Below are 26232 nucleotides of genomic sequence, written 5' to 3' on the forward strand. Positions count from 1 at the left end.
AGTACTGAGGCTCCTACCACTCTGCCTCCTACTGAGGCTCCCACCACTCTGCCTCCTACTGAGGCTCCTACGACTCTTCCTCCTACTGAGGCTCCTACGACTCTTCCTCCTACTGAGGCTCCTACGACTCTGCCTCCTACTGAGGCTCCCACCACTCTGCCTCCTACTGAGGCTCCTACGACTCTTCCTCCTACTGAGGCTCCTACGACTCTGCCTCCTACCGAGGCTCCTACGACTCTTCCTCCTACTGAGGCTCCTACCACTTTGCCTCCTACTGAGGCTCCTACGACTCTTGCTCCTACCGAGGCTCCTACGACTCTTCCTCCCACTACTGCTGCTCCCACTACTTCTCCTATTGAATGTGACGAGAGACAGCTCGTGGTTACGGTTACTCGTACTTGTGGTCAGTTTGGAAATGAAGAAGCGGTTAGCATTTTTGAAGGAGAAAATTTATATGGTATTGCCGTTTATCAGGAAACTGTTTGCACTGCTGGTACCTTCTATTTCTGCATGAATGCTACTGTGCACACGATGTTGTTAACGGATAGTGGTGAAAATGGTTGGGATGCTGAATCGTCTATTACTTTGAAGAGTGGAGTTATGTCTTTTTCTTACACTGTGAAATTTGGATCTGCTGCTGGTGCTACATTCAATCTGACTCCTACTGAGGCTCCTACCACTTTGCCTCCTACTGAGGCTCCCACGACTCTTCCTCCTACCACCCAGGCTCCCACAACCCAGGCTCCTACCCCCACTCCCACTCCCACTCCCACTCCCACTCCCACTCCCACTCCCACTCCTACTCCCATAGCGTGGTTCCCCATCTACGACCCCTTCATCTTCGGCGATAACAGCAACTACGCCACCCAGGATACCTGCAAGGACGAAGTGATTTCCGATCTTGACGTCACTCGCTACTACTTAGCTGTCCGTGACGCCTATCCTACCCTGGCTTTGAAGTACACGCGTGTCCTCGCTCTGTCGGGTATGACCAGCGAAGCTCTGAACCTCTGGCACGATTCTCTCAGTAAGCAGGATCGCAATCCGAGCCCTGTCGATATGTATCTCTACTCGGACCTGCTCCGCCTGAACTTCCTGGACGCCTCCCTCGCGGAAAGCCTGATCTCTCTGTCTCAGTACACCTACCCCTCTCGCATCGTGTTCGGCAGAGGCACCTTCAAGCGCGAAGGACTCTACACGCTGCTCTCGTGGATGTACAACAACCGGGAGAAGGGCTATTTCGTGAACTTAGAGACGCTGCAAGTGAGCGAGCACCAGATCGTCGATTACGACGTGGAGCAGGCGGCTCTGAACCCGAACTATTTGACGGATCTTACCAACAACATCATCACGATTATTCAGAATATGTGCAATGATAAGGTCAACTTCCCTCACCTGAAAGAGCTGAACTTCAACCAGAACGGATATAACGACGATTCCACCAACTTCGCTTCGCAGCTCCTCTCTGCATACCAAGAATCGACAGGAGTCACCATTCTGGCGGAGCAGAATGCCTACATTACCTACCCTACTTTCTGTATGAGTAATCCTGATAATTCTCAGAGCGAGAATGCTCATTATTACGATGTTGAGGACCAGGCCGATCTTGCTCAGTGCCGCTTCAATTGGAACTGGGAGTATGGAGGCAATATCAACAACAGCAATGCTGGTCCTTACCCTAATGAAAATAGCCCGGAGTGCTGATGTGTTTGTTTTGAACAACTTCACACTTTTTTTCAAGCCTTTTTGGTAAACGTGCGATTTCCTATTGATGTCGTATAAAATCACAAATCTAGTTGCTTTCTGATATATGGTGTTTAAAGTAATGTAGTTAAAGAATGATAAGTTGACGCAGGAGATGTGAATAAATCTCAAAACTATCAATATGAAAAATGATATTAGAAGATTGTTTAGACATAATAATAATAACACTGAAACAACGATCATCCTAATTCTCGCTAAGATCAGTCATTTCGTACTTAGATTAAGAAATCATAGATGAAATATCAGAGAATCCTCCACGAAGTTGTATGATCGATTATTAATATAAAAGAACTAGAATGATAGTTCACTCCTTGTCTTTCATTATTCTGCTCGTAATTTGTTATTGCTATAACAGTATAGACGCTAATTTCGTTATTAACTCACTTCTTTGATGTTTCTTTGTTCCATCTACAACATCGTAGGATTGAACAAATTAATAATTCCCTCTCGCTATTATTTCATCTTATGGCAAGTATTTCATTCAGAATGAGACTTTTCAAGCAGAAATCCAAAAGCGATCTTTCCTAATAGTTATTAGGATTCGAAGTGTTTTCAAAGGTATCATCTTTCATTATTTTTTGTACATTAGAATATTCATACTTTATAAAAATGAAGACTACAGTTACTCTGAACAACGGTTATGAAATGCCTATTCTTGGCTTAGGGTATGTAACATTATCATTTTATCATCATCAGAACCTTTTTATCCCCATTTGATGAAGCGGAGGCTGCCGTCGAAACTGCTATTAAAACCGGATATCGTCTCATTGATACTGCTACTGCCTACAAGAACGAAAGAGCTGTTGGCAACGCTATCCAGAAGTGTATCAAGGAAGGAATTATCAAGAGAGAAGATATCTTCATTACCACAAAACTGTGGGTGACTGATTGGAAAACGGAGAATGTGAGAAAGTCGATCGCTCAAAGTTTGATTGATCTTCAAACTGATTACATTGATCTTCTGCTGATTCATCAGGCAGGTTTCTTGAATCTCCCAGAAGATCAGGAAAAGCATCGTCAGGAGAATTATTTCTTTGACTACCCTATTGTTCCTCCGAATGACCCCAAGTATCGTCTGGGATATAACGAAGACTGCGTGAAGGAGGCTTGGTCCGCAATGGAAGAGGCGGTTCGTGAAGGAAAGGTCCGTTCCATTGGAGTTTCGAACTTCTCTACCAAGAAAGTGCTTGATTTGCTGCGCTTCTGCCAAATAAAGCCTGTGATGAATCAGGTGGAGCTGCATCCCTACCTTCAGCAGTGGGAAACGATGAAGACGCTGGGCGAGAATGGAATCCTCCTCACGGCCTATTTCCCTCTTGGTGGCGCAATGAATATGGCAAACACGACGGAGGTTCCTTTGATTAAGGATCCTCGCATTGTGAAAATAGCAGAGAAGCACGGTAAGAGCGCAGCCCAGGTGTTGATTCGATGGGCTATTCAGCGCGGTACTGTTTGCATTCCGAAGTCTGTGCACGATTACAGAATCAAGGAGAACTTTGATGTGTTCGATTTTGAATTGTCCGAAGAAGAAATGAACGAGATCAAGGCAATGGATCGAGGACATCGTTTCGCTAACCCGGTTCCTCTTCTCTACGCCGGCGAACAAGACGAAAAGAAGCACTGGGATAATGAATATGTTGAATACCATTGTTTGTTCAATTGAAGCAACCATCCTATCAAAGCACAACCATTCCTCTCGAAGCAAAACCAAGGCCAGACTGCTCTCATCGAATCAGCAATGGCTTCCTGTATCGAACAAACACATCCAAACAATACTAGATGGGCCACGAGATTCACACCACGAACAAGCAAAATCAGAACCATTAGCCTCCTGCATAGCTTCTCGCGAGCTCATACGACAGTCGAATGAACTGTGCGAACTGCTCACGCGTATACGCCCGCTGTAAGAACTTATGCTGCGACAGCTGCGTGGCGGACATTCGATTGGCGGGATCCTTCTCCAGCATGGCTCCCAAGAAATTCTGGAAGTCCTCGCTCCACGCGAAGGGATCTTGGAAGAACGGCGCGCAGTCCGTGACGATCTTCAGCATCACCTTCATGCCGTCGCTGATATCCGCGAAGGGCGGCACGCCTTCGGCCATTTCGAGCACCGTGATGCCCAGCGACCAAATATCCACGGAGTCGTTGTACGGAATGCGGCGAATCAGCTCGGGAGCCATCCAATGCGGCGTTCCCACCAGCGAGTTTCGCTTGGACTGCTCTTTGGTGAGCACAGCCGCGCCTCCGAAGTCCACTAACTTCACATGGCCCTCCGTGTCGAGCATGATGTTCACGCTCTTGATGTCACGATGGATCTGGTGGTGGCGATGCATGTACTTGAGCGCTTCCAAGACCTCCTTCGTCACGTAGGCGATCGCTTCTTCGGGGAAAGCGACTTGCGTGTCGAGCAGATCCGCCAAACTGCCCGCGTTCATGTATTCCATGACGATCTGAATCAAAAGCTTGGAGTGAAGCGCCTACCCAGAGCTTGTCGTCGAAGTAGTACGTGTCGATGATCGATACCACGTTGGGGCCCGGAGTGTACGACTGCAGACCGATTTCTTGCTGGAGGGAAACCAGATTGCCGTTGTCCTCCAACACCTTCACGGCGAAGACTTGCTTGCCCTTGTTCACCTTATACACCACGCCGAAGGAACCCTTTCCCACCTGCTCCCAGTTCGAGTAGATGGTGCGAGGATCTTCCTTGTGCATATTTAAAACTACATCGAACTGAGCGAGGAAGCCTACCTTTAGAAATAAACTTATCCAGCGAAGCACGGCTAGAGAGCTTGATACTGATACTGAAACGGGCCACATCTTTCACTTCATTCGGATGATCCTGCAGATCCTTCTTTGTAATTTGGCTTCCCTGCAGCTCACTCTTCTCTTCACTGTTGAGCATCTCCGTATCTATCAGTCAAGAGGAAAACAGGAGATCTACTATCTTCCTTCCAATCCTCGCAGGGAGCCACTGGAACCGATTCTCTAAGGGATTCCGCTACAACTTATTATGAGATATCTGAAATACAGATAGTTCGGCGATTAACCTTTCCGATTTTGTTCTAAACATAAATTCGTACATCTTTGGTCACATACTTTGCTAAAAAGTGCCTTCATATCGTTTTCAAATAATAATTTGAATATGATATGTTTCCTTAATTCGTTTATCAAAATAGTGCATGTTTATGGAATACCACAAATAGTGCTATTTCTCACTGAATCTACCATCTATTTCAGGTAAAAATCATTAACATGGATTCGGAGAGGTTCTCTCACGTTATCCAGGGTGTTAATGAAAGGGTAGATGGTATGTTCTCTGCCTTGGAGATGATCTTTACTAACTCACGATTTCAGAAATTAGAATGATGCAGGATGATATACTGTCTGCCGACCTGATGCCCATTTTAGATGACATGGAGACTTTAGACTATTGTCCATTTTTGTCCAACAATTAAGAGTGTAGCAAACTCTGTAATTAATGCTAATAAATATGCCGAGTCTTTAGCTGAAATTAGTAATCTCGGGTTAGAAAAGGCAAAACGATTGCAACGAGGATATGTTAAGGTATGGCGTGATTTGGATCATTGTTCCTTAGCCAAATGCCGATTTTGTTTGGACTGAGTTGAAGAAAATGTATTTGAGTCCTACCTGCGAACTACTTGAATGGGATAAATTTGGAAACGATGTTCGCGGGTTTTTTAAGATACCTGGGTTCATTAGCTTTATGTAGAATAGAAAAAGAGGAGTGATGTATAGAAATGGTAATCTTTATGTTCCGCCAGATAGGGATCCACAAGAAACGGAGGACGAGCAACTTGAAAAGAAAAAGACAGTGAAGAGAACAAGGAGTGATTCTTCAGAGCAAAAAACTCCTGTGGAAGTTACAGATGATAAAGAAAGGAACGAGGTAAGTGTTCGAAGAGTGAGTGATGGGTAGCTTCGCAAAACCACAGGGGAAGTAATGAAAAAAATCAGAAAAACGCTCATCGAAACTGGAAAAGACGAAGTGGACATGATTTCGACGTTAAATGATTCCAAAACGTTTTCCAAAGTCCAGTTTTTGATTTGGTTTTACACATAGACGGTGGAGAATTACTTTGCTGCTTCTTTTTTGATAGCGAATGGAAGGCTGGGAATCGATGAACCCACGAGGGGTCCACTCACACTTCGATTGACAAGACCATCCAGTGAAATGAGTGGAACGGACTCGGTGAATCAGGGAATTCTAAGCTTGAATCCTGAGAGAATGTTTAAGTTTTTGAAGAAAACAAAGATCGGAGGAAATCTCGATCGTTCTTGGTGTAAACAATAACATTGTATACTTGTTTGTATGATATACGCACACTTAGTTTTGGATGATATGTTGTGCATGTGTGAGAGAGAAAGAGTGGATTGAGTGATTGCAGTCATGTGGTTTATATAGATAGAGAGCGAAAGCACTAGCGGACAAATAGATTCTATAACATATTATGTTAAGTGCAAACTGATTAGTTAATAAAAATACATAAATATCGTTAACAAACAAACAGTAAGCATTACAAATACATGGGTTAACTATAAATTCAAGAGATTTAGAATTGTAATTCTATTCACAGATATATAGCATTAGATAAGAAGCTGATCCAATCGGGTCTATCTTGGGACTGTCACTATGCAGCCTAAATTGATTGTGTCGCTATTGTATGTTTTTGTAGGGAAACAAAGAATAATATGGACACTACTATCCAGCACTTTTTATAGTAACGTAAAAAGTACCTCCATTTTGTATATAAATACAAATAATGATTTCTCAATAAAGTGTAATTTCGTCGTTTGTTAATTGCACTAAGTGACTTGTATTATACAAAAAATAAAATGTAACTATTAACAGTTGCATTTCTCCCTGCAGAAACCACAGCAGCAGACCCCATAAACGCATCCAATCATAATTAACCACATACAAACCTCAGCAACAAAGACGCAAACCCATGTTCCACGTTCACACAGGGCAGGTACATACTGGGGGTCACAACTTGTCCAACCATACTCTCTACTATCGCAACACCTTTCCTGAGTCTGTTGTACTGTCTTAATAACAGTATAAGAATGCTGGTATATATATTTGAAAACATATCCAAACAGAACACCAAAGATTGATGTAGACAAATATGAATAGATATCAGAAAACAATGTATGAGATTGTTCTTCATCATTATCTGGGGAATAATCTATCAGTGAAGATCCACTATTTATTATTCTTTCAACTCTATCCAATATTTTCTTATCCGTATTTGTGCAAATATCAATTTGAACATCTTCTGATTTGGATAAAGTAAAAATCACTTCATTACGTCCTGGACTCAAATGGCAATATGGTTTGTCTGTATTATCAAGCAAAGTGACTGATCTAGAGTTTAGAGTCTATGTACGCCATTACGATGCATTTACTAATTTCCAACTGCCAGCATCCTTTTCGATCAAATAACAAATTCGATTCAGGTAAAATGATTGAATACAGCTTCTATTATTAGAATCCCAAACTCCATTCTGTTTGATACAAATGCTTTCACAGCTCATTCTACTCATAACATAATAATTGAAACTATATACAAATCTTTGGTACAGTTCAGCCTCGAAATTGATATGATGCTTTTCTTTTTGATTGGATAAGATTGAGAAACAATACTGTGGTTTTGATACACAACAGTTACATGAGTTAATGGTTCAACGAAAATAGTTTTTGACATACAAAATGAATCTTTTAAGCTATTGTTGTTGTGTACATCACTTAAACCGAGCATAGCAGGGATGTAGGTAATGCTCGCTGTTTTGTTGTTAATCGTAAACTCAGATTCTACTGTGTTCGGTGTATCAATACCAGCGCGATTTACAGGCTTTGCTGGAAAGCTATCCTTTCAATATTCGAGCTAGCTTACCCTTTCTCTCTCAATTCAATTGCACATGATTCAGTCATTAAGAAAAGCATAAAAAATATCCGAACAATCATGATAAAAGAAAATTAACTGAATCTTTAGTTCGAATACGTCAAATAAATAACAATATATGTTAACTGTTTTCTTAGAAAACCCGGTATTTTCTATCAAGAATAATACTCCAAGTTCTCTTATATTCAATTACTGCGTCCAAAACGTTTTGTTCAGGGAGGAGAACGTCTACCAAACTTTCACTCAGAATAGTGTGTCATTCTACCCCAAATAATATCACGAACTTAACGCTCTTCGTATCTGCATGATTAATTTGAGTATTTCCATTCACATCAATCAATCAATCAATCAAGCAAGCATTAACCATTGTATTAAGTATCTCCAATGTGAGATATATGTGTACAAACACAGCAGTGAACCAAAAATAAGAATCAACAGTCCGTCGTGACCCCATAATCTCACTCCCAAATCCTCCATTCCACCCTATTCGATTCCAAAAATCACTCTCTTTCGTTCTCTAACAAACACCTCACTGCTTCTCCATCAACATTCTCTGCAACTCTTGCCACATCTCCCACGTCTTCTTCTTCTTCTCTTCCCTCTTCTCTCGAACCCACTGGCTCCAATCCGCCAACTCTTCCTGCCCTCCACACCCCTGCATCCACTCGCTCCTCCTCAACTCCTCCGCGCTCTTCCTCCCCGCAGGCATAAAATGAAAGCAGTCGCGCAGCACTGCCAGCACCGCCGGCGACGCGTTCGGCACCGCCTCCTCCACCGCTCCTCGAATCGATCCGAACCGCAGCAAGCTGTGTTCATTGCAATCATCGAGCTGCTTCCGCTCGGCTTCGCTCATCGACTCGGTCCCCGCCATTCTCGCGAAGCGATTCAGCGTGGCCAGTTCGCTGTCGCTTTCGATGAGATAATGCTTTGTGAGAAGCTCCACGACGAGAATTCCCCAGCTCCAGACATCCACCGCGGGGCTCCAGTACGCGGGGTCCATCGATTCTTTCCATAATAAAAGCTCGGGAGCGCGATAGCCGAGCGTGGGAGGCTGGGAAGGAGTGTTTGTGTGGGTCGCACTGCCCCAATCGCAGAGCGCGATTTTGCCTTTCTTGCAGAGAATGTTTCCGGGCTTGAGATCGCTAGATGGGATGGAAATGGAAAGAAAACCAGTGAAAAATGTGTTTGGAGTGGATGAATGAGAGAACGTCGAGGATCGTGCGAAGAATGGTTTTGATTTCGTTCTGATTGTTACTGAATGCCTATAGAAAGATACTTCGGTGAGAGGAGCTTGGAAATGAATAAGATCATCCAAGGTGTAATCGAAAAGCTCTGTGATTAAATAGACACTACCGCGACGTCGACCTCGACAAATTCCATACACGGGGATAATGGATTTGTGGGATAATGAACAAAGCACTACAATGGTAATTCAAAAGGAGGGAAAAAACTTGACAGTTCAGACAACGCATGAGTACTCAAATCCAGAAATCCTCCATTAGGGTCCTTTTGCGGAAAATACTAGACTTGATCATTTCATGGAACAGTACATTCTTTGCGCAACAAATGTCACCCGTGTGGATATTTTCCACTTTATATACACAGGAATAGCTTCCACGTCCAATACCCTCTAGAAGACGGTAATCCTGACGCAAAGGCTTGGAATCCTTTCATTTCATGCATCCATTCATTGATTTACTTTTAAGATCGGCTCCGTCGGATTCCAGTCAATGTCTTCTAATTGTCAATACAAATGCGCGCTTCTACCACAGGGGTTGAAGGAGAACTCTTCGTCAGAGTCATATCCGTCGAGAACATTCATGGATCTATTTGTGTTTCTTATCAAACAAAGAGGCATCACAAAAACCCAATTATGTGACAGTCATGACAGGGAACTCCGTGGTGATCTTCACGAACTCCGGAGAAGTTCCAACGCGACCCAGAGGCATCTTCTCCACAGGGATGTTGTAGAAGTCCAGGCAAGTCTTGCACACGGCGATATCCACTCCCTTATCAGCCAGAGCGCGGAGAGGCGTCAGAAGCGTTTCGTCCTCCGTGCACACCAGGAAGGTTCCCTCGTTGACAAAGAACAAGAGCTTAGGGAGTACTTCTTGCTTCGCGAGGTTTCCAAGGAAGCCACGAATCAGCTTTCTTCCAAGCTCGTTATCGTCTCCCATTTGTTTGCGCGTGAACAGGTATACAGTATTTCCAATAGGCATTCGAAATGATCTTTACACAAAACTATTTTTGCCAATCTCCACACTCCAACCCCCCTTCCAAAATGGAATCATTCATCACCAAGTGCCACAAATGGATTCCATCCTAAATTCCATTGGATCCTTGAAAAAAAAGCAATTCCACTAAATTCCACTCACTTAGCTCCTTTACTTCACTACCTTCCTCCCACACCCCTGACTGACTGCAACAAACACGCCAAAAACGACTCAAAAACCTCCTCAATGCTTTCTCATTCTTCTCTCCTCGATCTCGTACGCCAGCGTCTGGTTGATCACGTTCGCCGCGGGTCCCGTGAACTGAATGGGTCCCGGGAAGCTATAGCAATCTCCGAGTCTCCACTTCTTGGCCTGCTCGACAAAGCGTCGATAGGGCAGTCCGTCCAGCTCCACGAGCGCCTTCTTGATCACCGGCTCGTCCTTTCCGTTGCGTCGCTCGATGTTCATCATCATCGTCACCGGCACGCCGCCCGCCGTCCACGCCTCCACCGGAGCGTCCAGGTTGCTGATGGTGGACATCATGCCGTTGAGTCCCTCGTGGATCAGCACGCCCGCGTTGTAGCCCAGCGCGTAGCAGTAGTTCGTGTCGAAGCACGACGGCAGGCCGCAGCGGCCCTCGTACCCGAAGAAGTGGCACTGCGCGTTGAACGAGCCCGAGTATACGCCCTGCGCTTTGAGCGCGTCCAGCTCCTTCTGCACGCAGGACACGATGAACTTCTCCGTTTCGATCTGCGAGACCTTCACGTTGCCGTGCGAATCGCGGTCCAGCGTCAGCTGATCGCGCAGCGACTGCGGCAGATAGTCGAACAGCTCGCGCGACGCCGGCTGCAGGTGCGCGGCGATGTCGTCCTGCGCGGTGTGGCCGGCCGCGATGACCTCGTTGAGCTCCTCGATCAGCGAGCCCATTTCGGGGATGAACTCGATGAGTCCCTCGGGGAGAAGAATCACGCCGTAGTTCTTGCCGAGCTTGGCGCGCTCCACGATCAGATCCACCACTTCCTGCGTGATCTGCTTCACCGACTTCTTCTTCTGGGAGATCTCCTCGCCGATGAACGTGTAGTTCGGGTGCGTCTCGAACGCGCATTCCATGGTGATGTGCGACGCCGAGCGGCCCATCAAGCGCACGAAGTGGTAGTATTTCTGCGCAGACAACGCGTCCACGCAGATGTTCCCGATCAGCTCCGAGTAGATCTTGCACGCCGTGTCGAAGCCGAAGGACACCGGGATGTAGTCGTTCTTCAGATCGCCGTCGATCGTCTTGGGGCAGCCGATCACGTGCGTGCGGTGGTGGATGCTCTGGAAGTACTCCGCCAGAAGGGCAGCGTTTGTGTTCGAGTCGTCGCCTCCGATGACGATCAGACCGTCCAATTCCAGGTCGTTGCAAACCTTCGCGGACGCTTGGAACTACAAATCAAGCCAACGCGCAAATAACGAACCTGGTCGTCTCCCTTGATTTTGTCACGACCCGAACCGATCATATCGAAGCCTCCCATGTTGCGGTATTGGTCCATGAACTTGTCGTCGATCTTCACATACTTGCCAGTGAACACACCACGGGGTCCGTAGCGGAATCCGTACATGTTTCCGCCCACCTTCTTCGTGAAGTCGTAGATTCCGGCAATCACGTTATGACCTCCAGGAGCCTGACCTCCCGAAAGCACCACACCGATGTTCATGGGTCTCCAGACCTTGCCGGTGCACTCCTCATACTCTACACGAGGAAGTCCGTAAGTGCAGGGGAACAAAGCCTGAATTTTCTCTATCCATATCACCAATCCGTACCAAAACCATACCGTGATCAGCGGCAGCGCCCAGTGCCTCGCATTTCTTCACATTCACGTCCTTGGTCAAAATGGTAGGAAGAGGAGGGATATACGATCTTCGGAAAGTTTGGAGTTCGCTCATTAGATTTTAGTGCACTTTCCCAATGCCTGACCACGGCCGAATCTGGATTTCAATTCTCCGGGAAACCCCGCCACTGATCCCTCGCCCAAAATTCCATCGTGTAACAGCTTTTGCTTCAAACAAACACTCAAAATCAACGAGTCATTGTACATGAAAGATTTAATAAATTCCTCGTCCTCCTCCTTCTGACTGCATAATCCCTTCTTCATATCATCTTCATTGTCGAAGTACATATCCCTCTGACTCGACTTCAGATGTGGATAGATCAAAGTCCAAACAACCGCTGTAATGATAAGAATCACCAAACCAGCCAGCCAGCTAATCAACAAGTTATTCTTCGTAAATCCACAAACCACATAGGTCAACGTAGAAATGACCAGCACCATGAGCAAGTACGGTAATTGCGTTTTGAAATGGCTCTGAATCGTACACTCCATGGTAGAAACGAGTAGAATCGTCGTTTCAGACAACAGAGAGGCTTGATCTCCAAACACAGACCCTCCCAACACCGCAGCAAGCGTCGGCGCCAACGACTCCGGGGATGTGGTTTGACAGATCTCCGAAGCGATCGGAATGAAAATTCCGAAGCAGCACCACGCGTTTCCCAACGCAAACGCGGTCACAGCCACAAGTAAAAAGAACACTGTGGGGATGAGTGCTACGGGGATGTGGAACCTAATAATAAGCGTGCCTAAATATTCTCCTGTGCCTAAAAGCTCGTTCGTGACCCCGCTCATGGTCCACGCCACGGCGAGAATGATGATCGTGGGCGCCATGTACTGCGCGCCTTCTTTCACGCTCTCGACAAACGCATTGAACGTCATCTGCTTGCGTGGGATCAGCATGGCCGCGCAGCACGCCAGCGTGCAGAGCGTGGACATGCTGAGCGAGAGGACGGCGTCGCCGTTCATGAACGCAGTGATGAAAGAAACGCTCGGGTCGGTGAGATAACCGCCCGTGCAGAGAATGAACAGGAAGGTAAATCCGATCAGGAGCACGATGGGGATGAGCAGATCGCACACGGAGCCCTCCTTTTCGCTCTCGGTTGGACTCATGCAGTCGTCGGGCCGACCGCGCGGACAGCTCGGCTGGATTTTGGCGAGCTCTTCGTAGCGCTTCATCGCGCCGAAGTCGATGTCGCAGAGGACGATCAGAACGATGAAGAATAAAACGAATACTGTGTAGAAGTTGTACGGGATGGTGGAGATGAACATGGAGATGCCCCCAGACAAACCTGCATCCTTGATATTGGATGCAATCGCCGCTGCCCAACTGGAAAATGGAACGAGAAGGCAGATGTTGTTAGCCACAGCATGAATGATGAACGCGAGCTTCTCCATGGAAATATGATTCGCCTTGGCGAGCGGCTTCAGCACAGTACTCGTAGTCAAACAGTTAAAGTAGTCATCCACAAAAAACAAACAAGCCATCAAAATAGCGGAAAATTCGGTCCCTTTTCTGGACTTTACGCGCTGAATAGCCCATTTACCGTACGCACGCGATCCCCCAGAGTTCTTTAGAATGATGATGAGTCCTCCAAGTAGCGTAATAAAAATAATCATTTCCATCTCCTCTGACATCTTCTCAACAAGCAAGGATATCACAATTGAGATTGCATTGTACCATGCCAGATGTTTCTTGATAGTGTAGATAATAGTACCAACGAATACTCCAGAAAGAATCGAAGTGATCACTTCCTTCGTAATAAAAGCCAGAATGAGGGCAACAAGCGGAGGAAGAAGAGAAAGGATTCCCCCATCTATCGGTTCCATTGCTGTTAATGACCACATCATATATATGGGAATGTAAGCAGATATGAAAAAAGTATACCGCGGGAATGTATCGAATAAACACAAATAACACATCGTAATAACCTTGTCAAACGTCTCTCGTATCTTGCCTTCGTCTTCTAACGGGTCGCGACCACAAATGAGCGCGACCACCTTGTCCTTCAATGCATCTCCCTCCAGTGTCTATAAATTGACCTGGAAATATGCTTATACGTTTTTATGCAGTGTAATCAGACGTTCTACGCGTTTTGCCAGCGAATCTTCTGGTTGCTCTGGTTTTTTCTTTTTCTCTACTTTCTCCTTCTTCTCCTTTTTGAAGTTCTTTTCCTTCTTGATCACTGGTTTCTAAGTTTCACACATGACCCCAAACCCTTACCAACTTGTTTATTATCTTTCGTTTTTCTGCAGGAATCATCGCTTTCGTCTTTTCCAGCACATCCCACGCTCGTTCTGCGATTTCCTTATCTACCTTGCAGAGAGCACTCGTATAATTCACGAAGCCATCCTTCTTTCTGGGTACGCAATCCACTAACACAAGTTTGTCGAAAATGGGCTTCAACTGGCTGTCTTTGTTTTCGAATGCCGCACGGTCAATAAGAAGCAGGTTGCTGATATTCGGATTGAATATTTTCTACATATAAACCCTTCAAGCGAAAAACAAACAGCTTTGGGGTTATAGAGAGGAGGAATATTGCGTTTGAGAGCATTTGGGCAGTTGGTGTGTTTCGGAATCTCCTCAGGTGAAAGACTGACTCCACAGTCACAACACATAGCAGCGGAGTTCTTGCAGTGTTTTACGTGCTTTTCCGCATTGCAACTTCGAAACACGTTGTTACACTTTGAGCATTTCAGGAACATCTTTAGAAAATGTGATTCGAACAAACAGTCTATTCTTGCTTCTTCTTCTTATCCTTATCCTTATCCTTAGAGTGCTTCTTCTCCTCCTTCTTGTGCTTCTTCTCGCTATGTTTCTCTTTCTTTTTATCCTTCTTTTCCTTCTTTTCTTTCTTTTCCTTTTTATCCTTTTTATCTTTCTTTTCCTTTTTATCCTTCTTCTTCTTATCCTTCTTCTTCTCATCATAAATCGACTCCGCTATCTCGGGTAATGTCTCCGCATCCTCCGTTCTCTCCCATTTCCCCTTCTATTCGTTATCCAACTCATCAATCTTTTGCCTGACTCCTTCGAGCTCGCATTCCTAATCGTCTACCTTTACATGCCGCAAACAACTCCGCATCTATCTTTGATTGCCAAATAATATGGCCTACCTGAATATACCTTGGGTGTCGAAACGGAGACAGATGAATCGGACTCAGAATCAGTGTCGGTCGAACTTGAACCGATCTTCTTCACCGCAGAGTCATATGCATTGAACCACCAGCATTCTCCCCATTTGTTGCTCTGCTCTTCTTTGTAACCAACCTTGCTTTAAGCAAAATCAACAGAAACGTACTCCTTCCTCGTCGTCCTTCTTCTTTACTATAATACTCTCCTTTATACCCGTTCCTTCTTTGCCCAAACCTTCACCACTATAACAGAAAACGAAGTTGCAAACGACTTACTCTGCCCACCCCATCATTTTCAAAATCTTCTTTCCATACACAGAGGTTCCAGATGAAGCACTGATATTCTGCATACTCGAAAGCATCTCCATGTGCTTTCTTCCAAGCCGTTGGATATCTATCTCGTTCAGATTTCGTGTTGCAAGTTACCTGCTCCAGAAGCCATGTTGTTTACTTCACACCAAAGTAAAGAACAAGAAAAACTGACGTTTTAGAACAAACAAATCCCAAATAAATAAAACCTGGAGACAAATAAAAAGTAAAGTTTACAACTGGGGGCAATTCACGATGTAGTGATTCCGACTTCCACACCACAAACAACGGTTACTTTGAACACTTGGGACTCCCGTTTCATCCCTCACTTGTTGCAGCCACGTCGGAACCTCTCTTCCCGTTTTCAGCAGAAGCAACTTCATCTCCACCACCGCCTTCTGCGGAGCCGAGGATCCCACAAGCGCCGTCGAAATTCCATTCGGACGCAGGAAATTCAGACGATCCATAAACACTGCGTAGTCCGAGGGAATATCGTAATGAATCACATGATTGACTTCCTTGATAGTTTCATTCCCCAGAGCGGCGTCCGTGCAGATCAGCACATCCGCCTTGCCCTCCCGAAACGCGTTCAACGCGTCGTCCTTCTCCTGAGGCGTGCGTGTGTTTGTGACGGAAACGGAATCGATTCCTTTGAGCAGGAAATACTCCTGCAGAAAATCAACGTTTTTTTCATTGCGACAAACAATCAGCACAGGCGGAGCTGTCTGGTTCAGACAGTTCCGAACTACAAATACGTTCTTCTCGCTCGACTTCACGAACTCCACCGCGTACTTCACGTCGCTCCGCGTCTGCACGCGCGACGCCGCGTTGATGACCACCGGATCGCGCAGCTGCTCCTTCAAATCTTCAAGCAGCGAGCCTTTCAGAGCCGAATGAAACAGAAGCGTCTGGTGCACATGCGTCATAAACCCGAAGATTCGATTCAATTCGGTCAGGAACGAGCGATCCAGCTCGTCCAGACACACCACTTTGCAGATGTGCAGCGAGAGCGCGCCTTCTTCCAGCAGCTCGCGGACTCGCCCTGCCGTGCCGACCACGATGTGCACGCCTTTGCGCAGCTGCGCGATTTGGTCCGTCTTCGAATCGCCGCCGCAACACAGCGAAATGCGAAGTTGGAGTCGCGTTTCGTCGCGAAGCGCGTGATTTAGCTGCGTAAACGTCTAGTTCGAAGCAGAGAAGGGAGGCTACGCTGTAGGCTGCGGAGGCTGCGTCGCGGGAGGAGCAGAGAATTAAGGCGATGGGACCTTCGTTCGAAAGAATTTGGAGCTTCATTTCTTCTTCCATGCTGAAGAGAAAGAGAGGAATCGCATAGCTGAGGTGTTTACCGGAGTGGTGAGGCGAAATACTGAGTATGTTGCGGCCTTGAAGGATGGAGGGAATACATTGCATTTGGAGGGAAGTTGGTTTCGTCAAACTTAGAGATCTCAGTAAGTTTTGAAGGAATTTCGGAAGCCGCATTTGGTGGAACTGGGGAATAATCGGAGGGAGATTGCGTCCCGTCACCTCAACACGCATCTCTTGCCGAAGGGCTGCAAATTCTGCGGAAGTGTGCTTCCGAATATTGTGTGGAGGCTTCCATGAATAGTGGATATGGGAAGGGAAGCGAGTATCCGCTAATTCTGTTCGGGAGACTTCTACATGCCTTACATTTGAAGAATAGAATCTACTTGAGTTCGGTTCATTCTGCATAGTATTCGTTTCAGCGGAAGCTGCAACTTCCTTCCTGTCACGCTTTTCGAGTCGATTTGGCTTGTTCTCCTTCATTTCCTCCTTGATCTCCTTCTTTAGCATCTTCCAGCGTTGAGCAGGCGTTAATACAGGAGCATCATCGCTATCACTCCTACACTCGATGGAACACGCATAAAAAATACGACGAATCCGAATATTGCATTTCCAAACAAACACAAAATCATTCTGACTCTGACTCGACAGGGGTTACCGATTTCTCTTCGCTCGTCTCCGAAGAGGACAGCAAAAATCGAATCATGCTCACCAGCACTTCTTGTTCAGCACATTTTACAGGATCCTTTTCATCCTCCACATATCCGCCAATCAAAACCTTCGAAAACACAATCGTCAGCAAGTCCACGTCCGTTCCATTCAGCGTCTTCTGCTTCAGCACCTCCTGCAAGAACTTCATCACATAGATAAACACCGTCCGGTTCTCCTGAGGAATCTAATCATCATCTCCTTTCCTCCGTCTCCACCATCGCCAAAATCGTGTCGATGAGCAAGTAACACATCCGAGGACTGTCCTCCAGTCCTTCCTTCACACTCGCAGGCAGAACCGGTGTTTCAAGCGATCCCAGCCATTCGCTCAAAACGTTCGCAACGACATGCGGGCTACTCGTCACAACTCTCCTTGCAGCATTCCATACTTCGCTCCTGTCAATTCTCCGCCCACATCCAGCACTTCGCGCACCTTCGCCATCTCTTCCTCCGATTCCTTCTCTCTCCACAAATTCGGTTGTCCGAGTCCCTGCCTCAGCAAGAAGTCCACCATATTCCACAATTCGCGGGGAATCGACCGCACTGGCGGGCTCATCAGATCGACCGCTTCATTAGCTCGTGCTACGCTTAACGCGCGAACGGAAAGCTCTACCCGGCTGATTCATTCGGATTAAAGCGGGAAGCGACCGTCCGAAGGAGGTGGCCAACAAAGAAGCGGTGATGTGAATGTAATGATCATGCTCGCGATCGATTCGAATGGCCATCATATCCTCGATAATTCCGTTCTCGTGCACATACTACACTTATAAACGATGAACGAGCGCCATTCTACCTTCAAGAACGGCGTGGTGACATGCAGAACGATTTCGATTTCGATTGATTCATTCGGCAACAAAACGCCAAACAGCTGCGAAACTCCCAACATCGGTAACGCCACGTGATTCTCCGAGTCCCGCGGTAAAAACCGGAAATAAAGATTCGTTTCGCCCGCATTCCGAATTCGAATCGTCCGTCGACTCGGCGACTGAAACGCCACGCAACCGAACGCAATTTCGGTCGCGCTCAGCTCTGGCTGCACCAAACCCGCCTTTTCTCCCGCCAAAATTCTTCGCCTGGCCTCGGTCTGGCACGTGACCATCCGCGATTCGTCGTATTTTTTGACCAATAAAACGCTCCGCAGATACACAGGCTTGTGGTCGCTCCCCAGAACCGAATCCACGGCCTCGTACTCCGTGATAACCACGGGGATCTGCTGGTTTGGCCGCGGGGGATCGCGCATTCGGTAGAGAATTCGGTCACACCAGGCGGGCGCGCGGAGTTTCTTCTCGGGACGCTGGTCGTAGATGGAGGCGTCGCGGAGATATTTGTACGTCGGAGGGAAGGAAATAGGCGGCTCGGTGAAACCGACGAAGGCGAAACCGGCGTGCTGCGAAACGGCTAATTGGTCTTTTTTGAGGAGAGAAGAGAAGGAGGAGCGGGCGTATTGGAAGACCGTGGAGGAAGGGACGTCGGAGGTGATGCGATAGTTGAGGTCGCCGAGCTGGGAGTGAGCGGAAGAAGAAAGAAGGGACCCAATACACGACATCATGACTTAGGATCGGAATGCTCTCCGTTAAGTCGGCTGATGAAAAAGAAGACGCAGAGGAGGCAGAGGAAGCAGAAGGAGATGATGACGATGACGAAAAAGGCGTGGCTGGCGCGGAAAACACCATTTCAGACAAAATCCTAAGGGTGTGGGATCCCACAATTTCCGACTTGTGGTAGTCCGCGTTGCGAGCCGAAACTTTCTCGCGATGTGCAGCGAGATGGCAGCAGACAAAGCAGAGCGAGGAGTTGTTCACTTCGAATCGAATTCCAACGCCCCCTTTGTTGCCCATCATTCCCAGAAGACCCGTTGCCACGCTGGAAGCTACGTGGAAAGGGGGAAACGGAGGTACTAAAAACGCGGGAAATGGAGGGTCTGAGGGAAACGCGGGCGAAAACACAGAGAAAAACGCCCACTAAAATCTTCGAAGCCACGCAGTAATACGAGTTTCCCTAAGGTAGTGAGAAAGAAAGGAAGGAAAATTGTACGGATTCATTGAGAATGGAAGAAATTGAGTCGATCCAAGCTTGCGAACGCTTCATGGATTGGGATTCGGATACCACGGTCGTAGCGGTGAGATCTACCATTTCCTGAAGACCGATTACGAATAGATCTGTCTGTTTGTGAATAAAATAGAATTAAAAAACGTTGCCTTTCCCTCCTGCAAAGAGCCAGGGACCAATTGCACTCTTTAGCATACGTCCGTTTACATTCCATGTTCCAATCCAGATATCCAGACCCAAATACTGTGTATATTCCAGTTCACTCCAAATCACTCAGATAAGAGAATGAATACGTATTGCGTAGTTCTGATGCGATATAATCATTAAAAATCGCAGTGCGAATCTAAAACGAATCGAGTCCCACTCATCCAATCCCTACTCGGTTGTTCGACAAACGCTTTTCTATAATCTCGTCTTCATAATATGCCCACTGCTTTGGAAATTGCGTTTTCTTCAACTCCATTCGCCGAAGGCTACATCGTTAAAATTTGCAACCTTTTGCGATCTACAATTCCTCGATTGTATTTGCAGAGGATGACATCTCTTATCTTCGCAGAATAAGGAGTAATCTCAGCAATTGGAATTGCAGAAAATCGATCCTTTTTGTTCCCTCTTCTTTTCTCTTGTTCGCGGCTTTTTGATTATTCTCACATCAGTGGAATGAGTTTGAATCTAACTGTGAAATATCGATTATCACAAACTCGAGTACCTATACTAGAGACAGCTACCATTATGGAGCTGAAAAAAGAGATCTCGGTACCATCTACAGGAATTGACATGATTGTGTTAGAAATATTTGAACATCCCTCCAGAACAACAGCGCATTATAGTGGATTGGAAAGAAAAGTCAAATGATAATGAGACGCTGGGAGAAGCGGGTCTTACAAAAAAATCAAAAGTAATCGTCTGCCAGAAGAAGGAGCTTTCGTCAAATCCTGAAGATATGATTCCCATCTCTGTTTTGTACAATGGAGAGACAACTGTAATGAATATGAATAAAGAACAGGATGCTTTCGATTTGGTCCTTGCGTTTTTTAAAGTTTGTGGAGTGTATTTCGTTTTAGTCGCTAGGAGCATGAACTACCCGAAAAAGTGGACGGAATCAAGCTAAAGCAGAAGGGAAAGATTTTCAAAATGGAATCGAGTCTCTCCGAAGTGCAGGGCGAAATTCGTCTCCAAGTCGTTGAACGTGTTCGAATTGGGTAAGAGAACTCATCGTTTTAGACTCGCAAGCCGAAGGATGCCCCTGAGGCACCACCGGAAGAGCCCGAAGAGCGTGCAGTCGCAGCGGAGCCGGAGCCAATCGAATCTCCGAAACGAGAGAAAAAAGAGCGAAAGGAGAAGCGAGAGAAGGTGCCCAGCATGAACATTCTGAGCTTTCTCAAGCAGAAGAAGAAGAGTTCCGAGCCGGAGAAGGACGAGGAGTTCGTGGATTCCTCCTCCGTTTCCGCGGGTTTGCTGACCGATTTCATCGCTTCTCACGTGTCTTCGAGCTCTGCGACGCAGCCTCCAAGCCAGCCGTCCCAAACCCAAACCCAGGCACAAGCACAGACACAAACCCAGACACAAGCACAGACACAAGCACAAGCACAAGCACAATCGGACTCGGCAAATCCCAGCTCTGCTTCCAACTCGGCAATTCCCACTCCAAATGGAATGAACGAAACTCTACATGACTCTGCCAACTCGGCAATTCCCACCTCCACCTCGGCAATTCCCACTCTGCAAGCCGAATCTCCCCTTCCTACCCCAGAAAATCCCACCATCACAACCACAAACTCTGAACCCCACTCACCCATCTCGGCACTTCCCAGCTCTGCTTCCAACTCGGCACTTCCCAGTTCTCTCTCCAACGCGGCGATCGCTTCCCTCCTCGCAGAGCTCAAAACGCGCATGCAAACCTACCAGACCGCCGCGTTGGATCGCTGCGCCCAGCTCCACCGTCGTGGCCAAGCCATCGCCTCCATTTCCACGGTTTCCACGGTTTCCACGGCCTCAGAAGAGGGTTCTACGGTTCCACCGAACGACTCTGCATCGGAAAAACCCGATCACACGATGGAAATCGAGACGAGCGAAGCGGAAATCGAGGAGGATTCGGAAGCGGCGATCATCGAAGACGCCGCCACCAACGACGCGCAGATTCTCGACGTGGCTCCCGCGCTCCTCCCCGCGGTGAGCTCGTTCTCGCACGATGTAATGACGATCGACAAAACCACGCTCTCCTCCAGCGAATTATTCAAGCTTCCCTTCATGATCGGGTTTCGATACATCCACGCAGACACCGAAACGCCGCGCCGTCGCATTTTCTTCGGCATTTCTCACAAAACCGGGCGTTTCGCGACGGGCCGGTCGCCGTTGTCGCGGGAAGAGCACCTAAACTACGAGGAGGACAGCGAGGACGAAGAGGATTTGGAGTTCTTCGGGGAGGAGCCGCAGGGAGACGACTGCAACGACACGGAAAGCGAGTCGGGAGAAAGCGAATCAGGGAACCAGCTGGATTACCGCGACGGGTTTTTAGAGGAGGAAGACATCAACATCGGCGACGCCAATCTCACCGCCGAAGAGAAGAGCGCTCTCGTGTTCCGCAGTGTCAGTGGAAACAAGGGGAAACGCGGAGAACCCGCGGGGATCTGGGCGTTGAACCAGCCGTTCGTGATGGCGAGAGGCGAAGAACCGAAATATGGAATCGATCTTCGATTGTGCCAAGGCATCCTCCTGGATCCCGCGTTTTTCGTGGAAACCGTGGAAACTCTGAGGAAGAAAAGGCTGGAATTGGTGGAAGAAGTGGAAGTGAAGCGGAAAGTGAATATAACCGAGGAAATGGTGAAGGTGATGAGCGAAATAATCGCGGGGCAGCAATTCACAATTTCGCAGATCGTGGAGGCGATGCAGAAGCGATTTCCTGGGCTGCCGAAGCGACAGATCGAAAGCAAACTGCATGAAATCGCAGAGAAAAAGAAGAAAGTGTGGGTCATTCGACCGCCTCCGATGATGAAGGTCGTGGTCGATATCGATAGTTTGATGATGACGCATGGAGTGGACTCCTCGCCGATGAAACGGCCAGAAGCAGAGAATAGTCAGACGGAAAGCCAGCAAAAACGAATTCGAATTCACACAGAGAAGATCCCAGATCGGACGATTTTGCATGGGAACATAAGCAACTCGGCGTTTGCGTTAGATCCCCATGACGACGGACCGTCCAGTTTTTTTGATGTAAAACCTAGTTGTGTTGTTTGTTTCTACACTCTTTTTCGAGTATGGGAATTGTGTTCTCGTGTGGTTTCATTGACTCAAAATCATTTGCGGAATACGTGAGACGGTTTGGGAAGGCCTGATTTGAGGTTTTCAAATTTATTATGGAATCGATTACAGGGAAACCGCAAATTGTGTCACAGCTTGCTATTAGATCCCCATTTTTTATAAAATGAATAATTCTGTTCTTGGATATATCGGTGTTGCTGTGGCTGTCTTGTTCTTTGGAAGTAACTTTATCCCAATTAAGAAATATGAAACGGGAGATGGTGTTTTCTTCCAATTTGTGGTTTGCATGGGTATGATTTATTGGCTACTCCGTAAACAATAGGTATCTGGGTGATGGGTTTGATAGTCGCAATTTGCCGACAGCAAACTACTTTTAGTCTTTTTGCCATGATCGGAGGTGTGATCTGGGCTACTGGAAACTTGTGCACTGTTCCTATCGTTAAGTGCGTTGGTACCTGTTGATTAAGTTGTTGTGAACGTAGGTCTGGCTCGTGGTCTCCTCATTTGGGGAATCACCAACATGATTACTGGATGGGCTGTGTCTCTGTTCGGATGGTTGGGTCAGGCGAAGGCTCAGATCGCCCATCCTATTTTGAACTACATTGGAGTTGCGCTCTGCGCCAGCTGTGTGGTCATTTCCTCCTTCATCAAGAACACGGAAGAGGAGAAGGGTGACATCCCGAAGCGTGTGAGTTCTGTGGGTAATCTCGGCTCTGCGGTCATCACCTCCATCAACGACCCCGATCCCTTAATTCCCATCACCGACACGCACACCAGCTGGGTCGATCGTCTGTCCTCCTCCCAGCGCAGCATCGTGGGCTACGGCCTGAGCGTGTTCGCCGGTCTGATGTACGGTGTGAACTTCTTCCCGTGCAACTACGCGTGGCTGAAGTGGTTCCCGAACGCGCAGAAGATGGACATGGAGTTCAGCCAGTTCTGCGGCATCCTGCTGGCCTCGTTTGTGTATCTGTGCATCTACTGCCTGTACAAGAAGAACAAGCCCGACGTGTACGTGAAGTCGATTTTCCCGGGCTTCCTGTCGGGACTGATGTGGGGCGTCGCGCAGACGGGTTGGTTCTATGCGAACGCGTACACCGGCGAGACGATCTCGTTCCCGATCATTTGCTGCGGTCCGACGATCGTGTCGAGCATCTGGGGAATGACGCTGTATAAGGAGATCACCGGGAAGAGAAACGCGACGCTTCTGTCGGTGGTGGTGGTGGTGATGATCGCGGGAAGCATCTGTGTGTCGCTGTCGAAGTAGAAGGCTGTATGATGTGAGACGTTTAGGCTGTGTTGTGTGGTGTGATGTTTGTTGAACGAAGGATGGAATAGAATAGAATGGATGTGTACTCCAGAATTCTTTGGGAGTGAATGAATCGCTTCGATCGCAGCGACTTGTTTGCTTCTATCATTGTATGCAAGATAGTAGTAGTCGCATGCAACGCACAACGCGTTCTTCCACTCTGCAATCCGCTTGGTCCACTCTCAACATTCTTACAAACAAACACATCACACGCTTGTACGACTACCAGAGCGCTTCACGCACTCACCTCTTACTTCTTCTTCTGGTTGATCTTCTTGTGGTAGAACGCCAGCTCCTCATCCTCCAGAATGTATCCGTCAGCACGACCGCACTGACCCGGACGCGACGAGATGCGAGCCAGGATCTTACCCGAAGCCAGCTGATCGATCACTTCCTTCTGCTCCTGAAGAGAATCCTGCAGCTTCTGCAGCTTCGCAAGGTTCGACTTGCTCACGCCCTCCAGCTTGCTCAGATCGTCCTTCGTCACCTCGCCCTTGGCTCCGATCTTGCAGGAGTAGTGCTTCTCGAACCAGGCCTTGAAGGGAGTCGCATCGATCGAAACAATGCAACCCTTCACAATGGTGTTCGTACGCACCAACTCGTTGTTGGAAGCGTTGTACACAATGTTCAGGATCTTGGTCTTGGCAGAGAAAGCTACAAATCACTCCACTAGACAAAAATCACCCTCTCCGGTCCAGGAGAAAGAGCCAGTATCCAGACGGATAGCACGGTGCTTGATATTTCCACCACGGCAGCGGACCAGGTAAATTCTCTTAGCTCCCAGCTTGGTCATGGCAGGCTGACGACCCATCTCGAACTTTCTCTTCTTGATGTTGATTACAACCTTTCCTCCGGTCAAACGACGCTTATGGCGAGAATCGCGGCAAATACCTGAAAGAAGGTAAGAATGGAGTTTGCAACAAAACAAGCACAGCAAACGTACCCATGATGTAAAATCAATTCGTACAAGCGAAAAATCGACTGATTCAGAATGGGTGAATCGCACAAAACTGTTCAGTGTGAGCCGCCCCATGATTATCAACAAACAAGGAACAATCCATACGATATCAACGCATCCTTGGTATTCGTATTATTCAATATCCCCACTAAATCCATAAACACCATTACGAACCGATTCTCCCTTCCATCAAACCGTCTATCTCTCATCCCATCTTCCATCCCTCACTCCTCCAAAATCCGACTAATCTCCTCCAATTCGCCCTCTGAGAACGCTCCGGGGTACACCTCGTTCACCGCCCGCAGCACGGTCCTGCTTCGCTCTGCCGCGCTCTCCACCACACATCCCAGCAGGTTAAATAAAAACCCGGCTCCTGCGCGCAGCGCCACGCGATCCCACGCAATGCACTCCGTGATCACCGTCTATTCCTCACCACTCCACGCCACAGCCCACGTGGAGAAGCGTCGGCGCGGCCTGCGCGAGGACTTGCAGCACGGCGTCGTTGTCGGTCTGGAGCTTCGCGATTTTGTTGAGCAGCGCGAAGCAGGCGGTCTTTCCGCGCGTGGACGCAGAGTGAAGATAAGCGTCGGCGGTCCGAAGCACGTCGAGAACGCAGGAAGGATCGCGATTGAACTGGCGAGGGAACTGGAGAGGGAAGGAGGAGAGGAGCGTGAAGAGCTCGCAGACGTACTCCTCCTCGTTGAAACGCGTCTGGGCGAGCGAGAGCGACGCGATGGCGCGGAAGGCGGAGTAGAACGAATCGGCGAAGGAGGCCGCGAACATGTTGGAGAGAAAGGCCATCGTTTTGAGCAGAGACGAGGAGGTGGGGTAGAGCTGGAAGTACGCGAGCAGAACGTCCATCTACAGAGAGAAAAGTAGAAACGTGGAAACGGTGGTCTGGATGTGGGGAGCGAAGAGGTCGGTCCAGAATCCGCGGACGGAGAAGTAGAGGAAGGAGGAGAAGGCGAGGAGAGAAGGCGGTTCTTCGGAGAAGGGAGAGGAGCGATGACAGTCGGAAGTGAGAGAGAAGAAAAGCGTCATGAGCGAGTCGGTGGCGTGCTGAAGCAGCGGACGGACCTGCGCGTTCAGCTCGACTGGGAGTGAGCGAGGAGAGAAAGAAGAGACGGTGGTCGAAGAACTGCCAGACGGTGTTGAAGACGACGGTGCTGCAGAGCATCGCGTCGGGACCGTTGGCGTGGGCGCAGAGCGACTCGAGGAGCTGCACGGCGAGCTGGGCTTGCTGGAGAGAGGAGTCTTCTTGGTGGAGGAGGAGGAAGCATTTGGTGAGCTGCATGCGGACGACGGGGTGGAGAGATTCGGTCTGGGAGGATTAAAAAAAGAAAGAATCGAGAGAACGGTACCTGGATGCTGGCGAGAATTGCCGAGGCGACATCGGAATTGTGGAGGAAGGAGCGATGGAAGGAGGTGAGGAAGAGAA

General features: G+C 47.8%; 12 protein-coding genes; 4 read left to right on the plus strand and 8 right to left on the minus strand.

Annotated features, from left to right (window-relative positions):
* Positions 1-1704, plus strand: part of GSBLH_T00004721001 (uncharacterized protein) — a gene marked incomplete at both ends in the record, with an annotated part of 3178 nt that extends 1474 nt beyond the window's left edge. Inside the window, one exon of the mRNA XM_013043678.1 lies at positions 3-1704. Within this exon, the coding sequence (XP_012899132.1) occupies positions 3-1704 (1702 nt within the window). The remainder of the gene's footprint in view (positions 1-2) is intronic.
* A 669-nt stretch (positions 1705-2373) lies between these two features.
* Positions 2374-3427, plus strand: GSBLH_T00004722001 (uncharacterized protein; the record flags this gene model as incomplete). Its single annotated transcript, XM_013043679.1, has 2 exons — positions 2374-2429; positions 2461-3427. The coding sequence occupies 2 exons, from the start codon at positions 2374-2376 to the stop codon at positions 3425-3427; spliced, it is 1023 nt and encodes a 340-aa protein (XP_012899133.1).
* A 103-nt stretch (positions 3428-3530) lies between these two features.
* Positions 3531-4886, minus strand: GSBLH_T00004723001 (uncharacterized protein). XM_013043680.1 has 6 exons: positions 4861-4886; positions 4793-4826; positions 4706-4762; positions 4513-4674; positions 4246-4484; positions 3531-4214 (listed from the first exon to the last, which is right to left on the minus strand). The coding sequence occupies exons 1-6, from the start codon at positions 4879-4881 to the stop codon at positions 3588-3590; spliced, it is 1140 nt and encodes a 379-aa protein (XP_012899134.1). The 5' UTR covers positions 4882-4886; the 3' UTR covers positions 3531-3587.
* A 626-nt stretch (positions 4887-5512) lies between these two features.
* GSBLH_T00004724001 (uncharacterized protein) lies at positions 5513-6076 on the plus strand (the record flags this gene model as incomplete). The annotated part of the gene is made up of 3 exons (XM_013043681.1): positions 5513-5671; positions 5702-5815; positions 5846-6076. 3 exons carry the CDS (start codon positions 5513-5515, stop codon positions 6074-6076), a joined length of 504 nt encoding a protein of 167 aa, XP_012899135.1.
* Positions 6077-8171: 2095 nt separating this feature from the next.
* Positions 8172-8688, minus strand: GSBLH_T00007212001 (uncharacterized protein; the record flags this gene model as incomplete). The annotated part of the gene is given in 2 exon segments (XM_013043682.1): positions 8172-8205; positions 8222-8688. 2 exon segments carry the CDS (start codon positions 8686-8688, stop codon positions 8172-8174), a joined length of 501 nt encoding a protein of 166 aa, XP_012899136.1.
* An 853-nt stretch (positions 8689-9541) lies between these two features.
* Positions 9542-11827, minus strand: GSBLH_T00004725001 (uncharacterized protein; the record flags this gene model as incomplete). XM_013043683.1 has 3 exons in its annotated part: positions 9542-11326; positions 11359-11681; positions 11716-11827. The coding sequence occupies 3 exons, from the start codon at positions 11825-11827 to the stop codon at positions 10145-10147; spliced, it is 1617 nt and encodes a 538-aa protein (XP_012899137.1). The 3' UTR covers positions 9542-10144.
* GSBLH_T00004726001 (uncharacterized protein) lies at positions 11827-14032 on the minus strand (the record flags this gene model as incomplete). Its single annotated transcript, XM_013043684.1, has 3 exons — positions 11827-13800; positions 13831-13962; positions 13994-14032. 3 exons carry the CDS (start codon positions 14030-14032, stop codon positions 11827-11829), a joined length of 2145 nt encoding a protein of 714 aa, XP_012899138.1.
* A 473-nt stretch (positions 14033-14505) lies between these two features.
* On the minus strand, positions 14506-15365 carry GSBLH_T00004727001 (uncharacterized protein). XM_013043685.1 has 5 exons: positions 15328-15365; positions 15178-15295; positions 15069-15144; positions 14884-15037; positions 14506-14852 (listed from the first exon to the last, which is right to left on the minus strand). The coding sequence occupies exons 1-5, from the start codon at positions 15341-15343 to the stop codon at positions 14779-14781; spliced, it is 438 nt and encodes a 145-aa protein (XP_012899139.1). The 5' UTR covers positions 15344-15365; the 3' UTR covers positions 14506-14778.
* Positions 15366-15443: 78 nt separating this feature from the next.
* Positions 15444-17022, minus strand: GSBLH_T00004728001 (uncharacterized protein; the record flags this gene model as incomplete). The annotated part of the gene is made up of 2 exons (XM_013043686.1): positions 15444-16379; positions 16420-17022. 2 exons carry the CDS (start codon positions 17020-17022, stop codon positions 15444-15446), a joined length of 1539 nt encoding a protein of 512 aa, XP_012899140.1.
* Positions 17023-17792: 770 nt separating this feature from the next.
* Positions 17793-19061, minus strand: GSBLH_T00004729001 (uncharacterized protein; the record flags this gene model as incomplete). The annotated part of the gene is made up of 3 exons (XM_013043687.1): positions 17793-17978; positions 18014-18721; positions 18753-19061. 3 exons carry the CDS (start codon positions 19059-19061, stop codon positions 17793-17795), a joined length of 1203 nt encoding a protein of 400 aa, XP_012899141.1.
* A 3632-nt stretch (positions 19062-22693) lies between these two features.
* Positions 22694-23835, plus strand: GSBLH_T00004730001 (uncharacterized protein; the record flags this gene model as incomplete). XM_013043688.1 has 3 exons in its annotated part: positions 22694-22820; positions 22853-22981; positions 23013-23835. 3 exons carry the CDS (start codon positions 22694-22696, stop codon positions 23792-23794), a joined length of 1038 nt encoding a protein of 345 aa, XP_012899142.1. The 3' UTR covers positions 23795-23835.
* A 194-nt stretch (positions 23836-24029) lies between these two features.
* Positions 24030-24818, minus strand: GSBLH_T00004731001 (Ribosomal protein S8e). XM_013043689.1 has 2 exons: positions 24521-24818; positions 24030-24490 (listed from the first exon to the last, which is right to left on the minus strand). Exons 1-2 carry the CDS (start codon positions 24645-24647, stop codon positions 24087-24089), a joined length of 531 nt encoding a protein of 176 aa, XP_012899143.1. The 5' UTR covers positions 24648-24818; the 3' UTR covers positions 24030-24086.
* Between the last annotated feature and the right edge of the window lie 1414 nt (positions 24819-26232).

Source organism: Blastocystis hominis (genome assembly GCF_000151665.1).
Source record: "Blastocystis hominis, Singapore isolate B (sub-type 7) whole genome shotgun sequence assembly, scaffold_8".
NCBI lineage: Eukaryota > Bigyra > Opalinata > Blastocystidae > Blastocystis > Blastocystis hominis.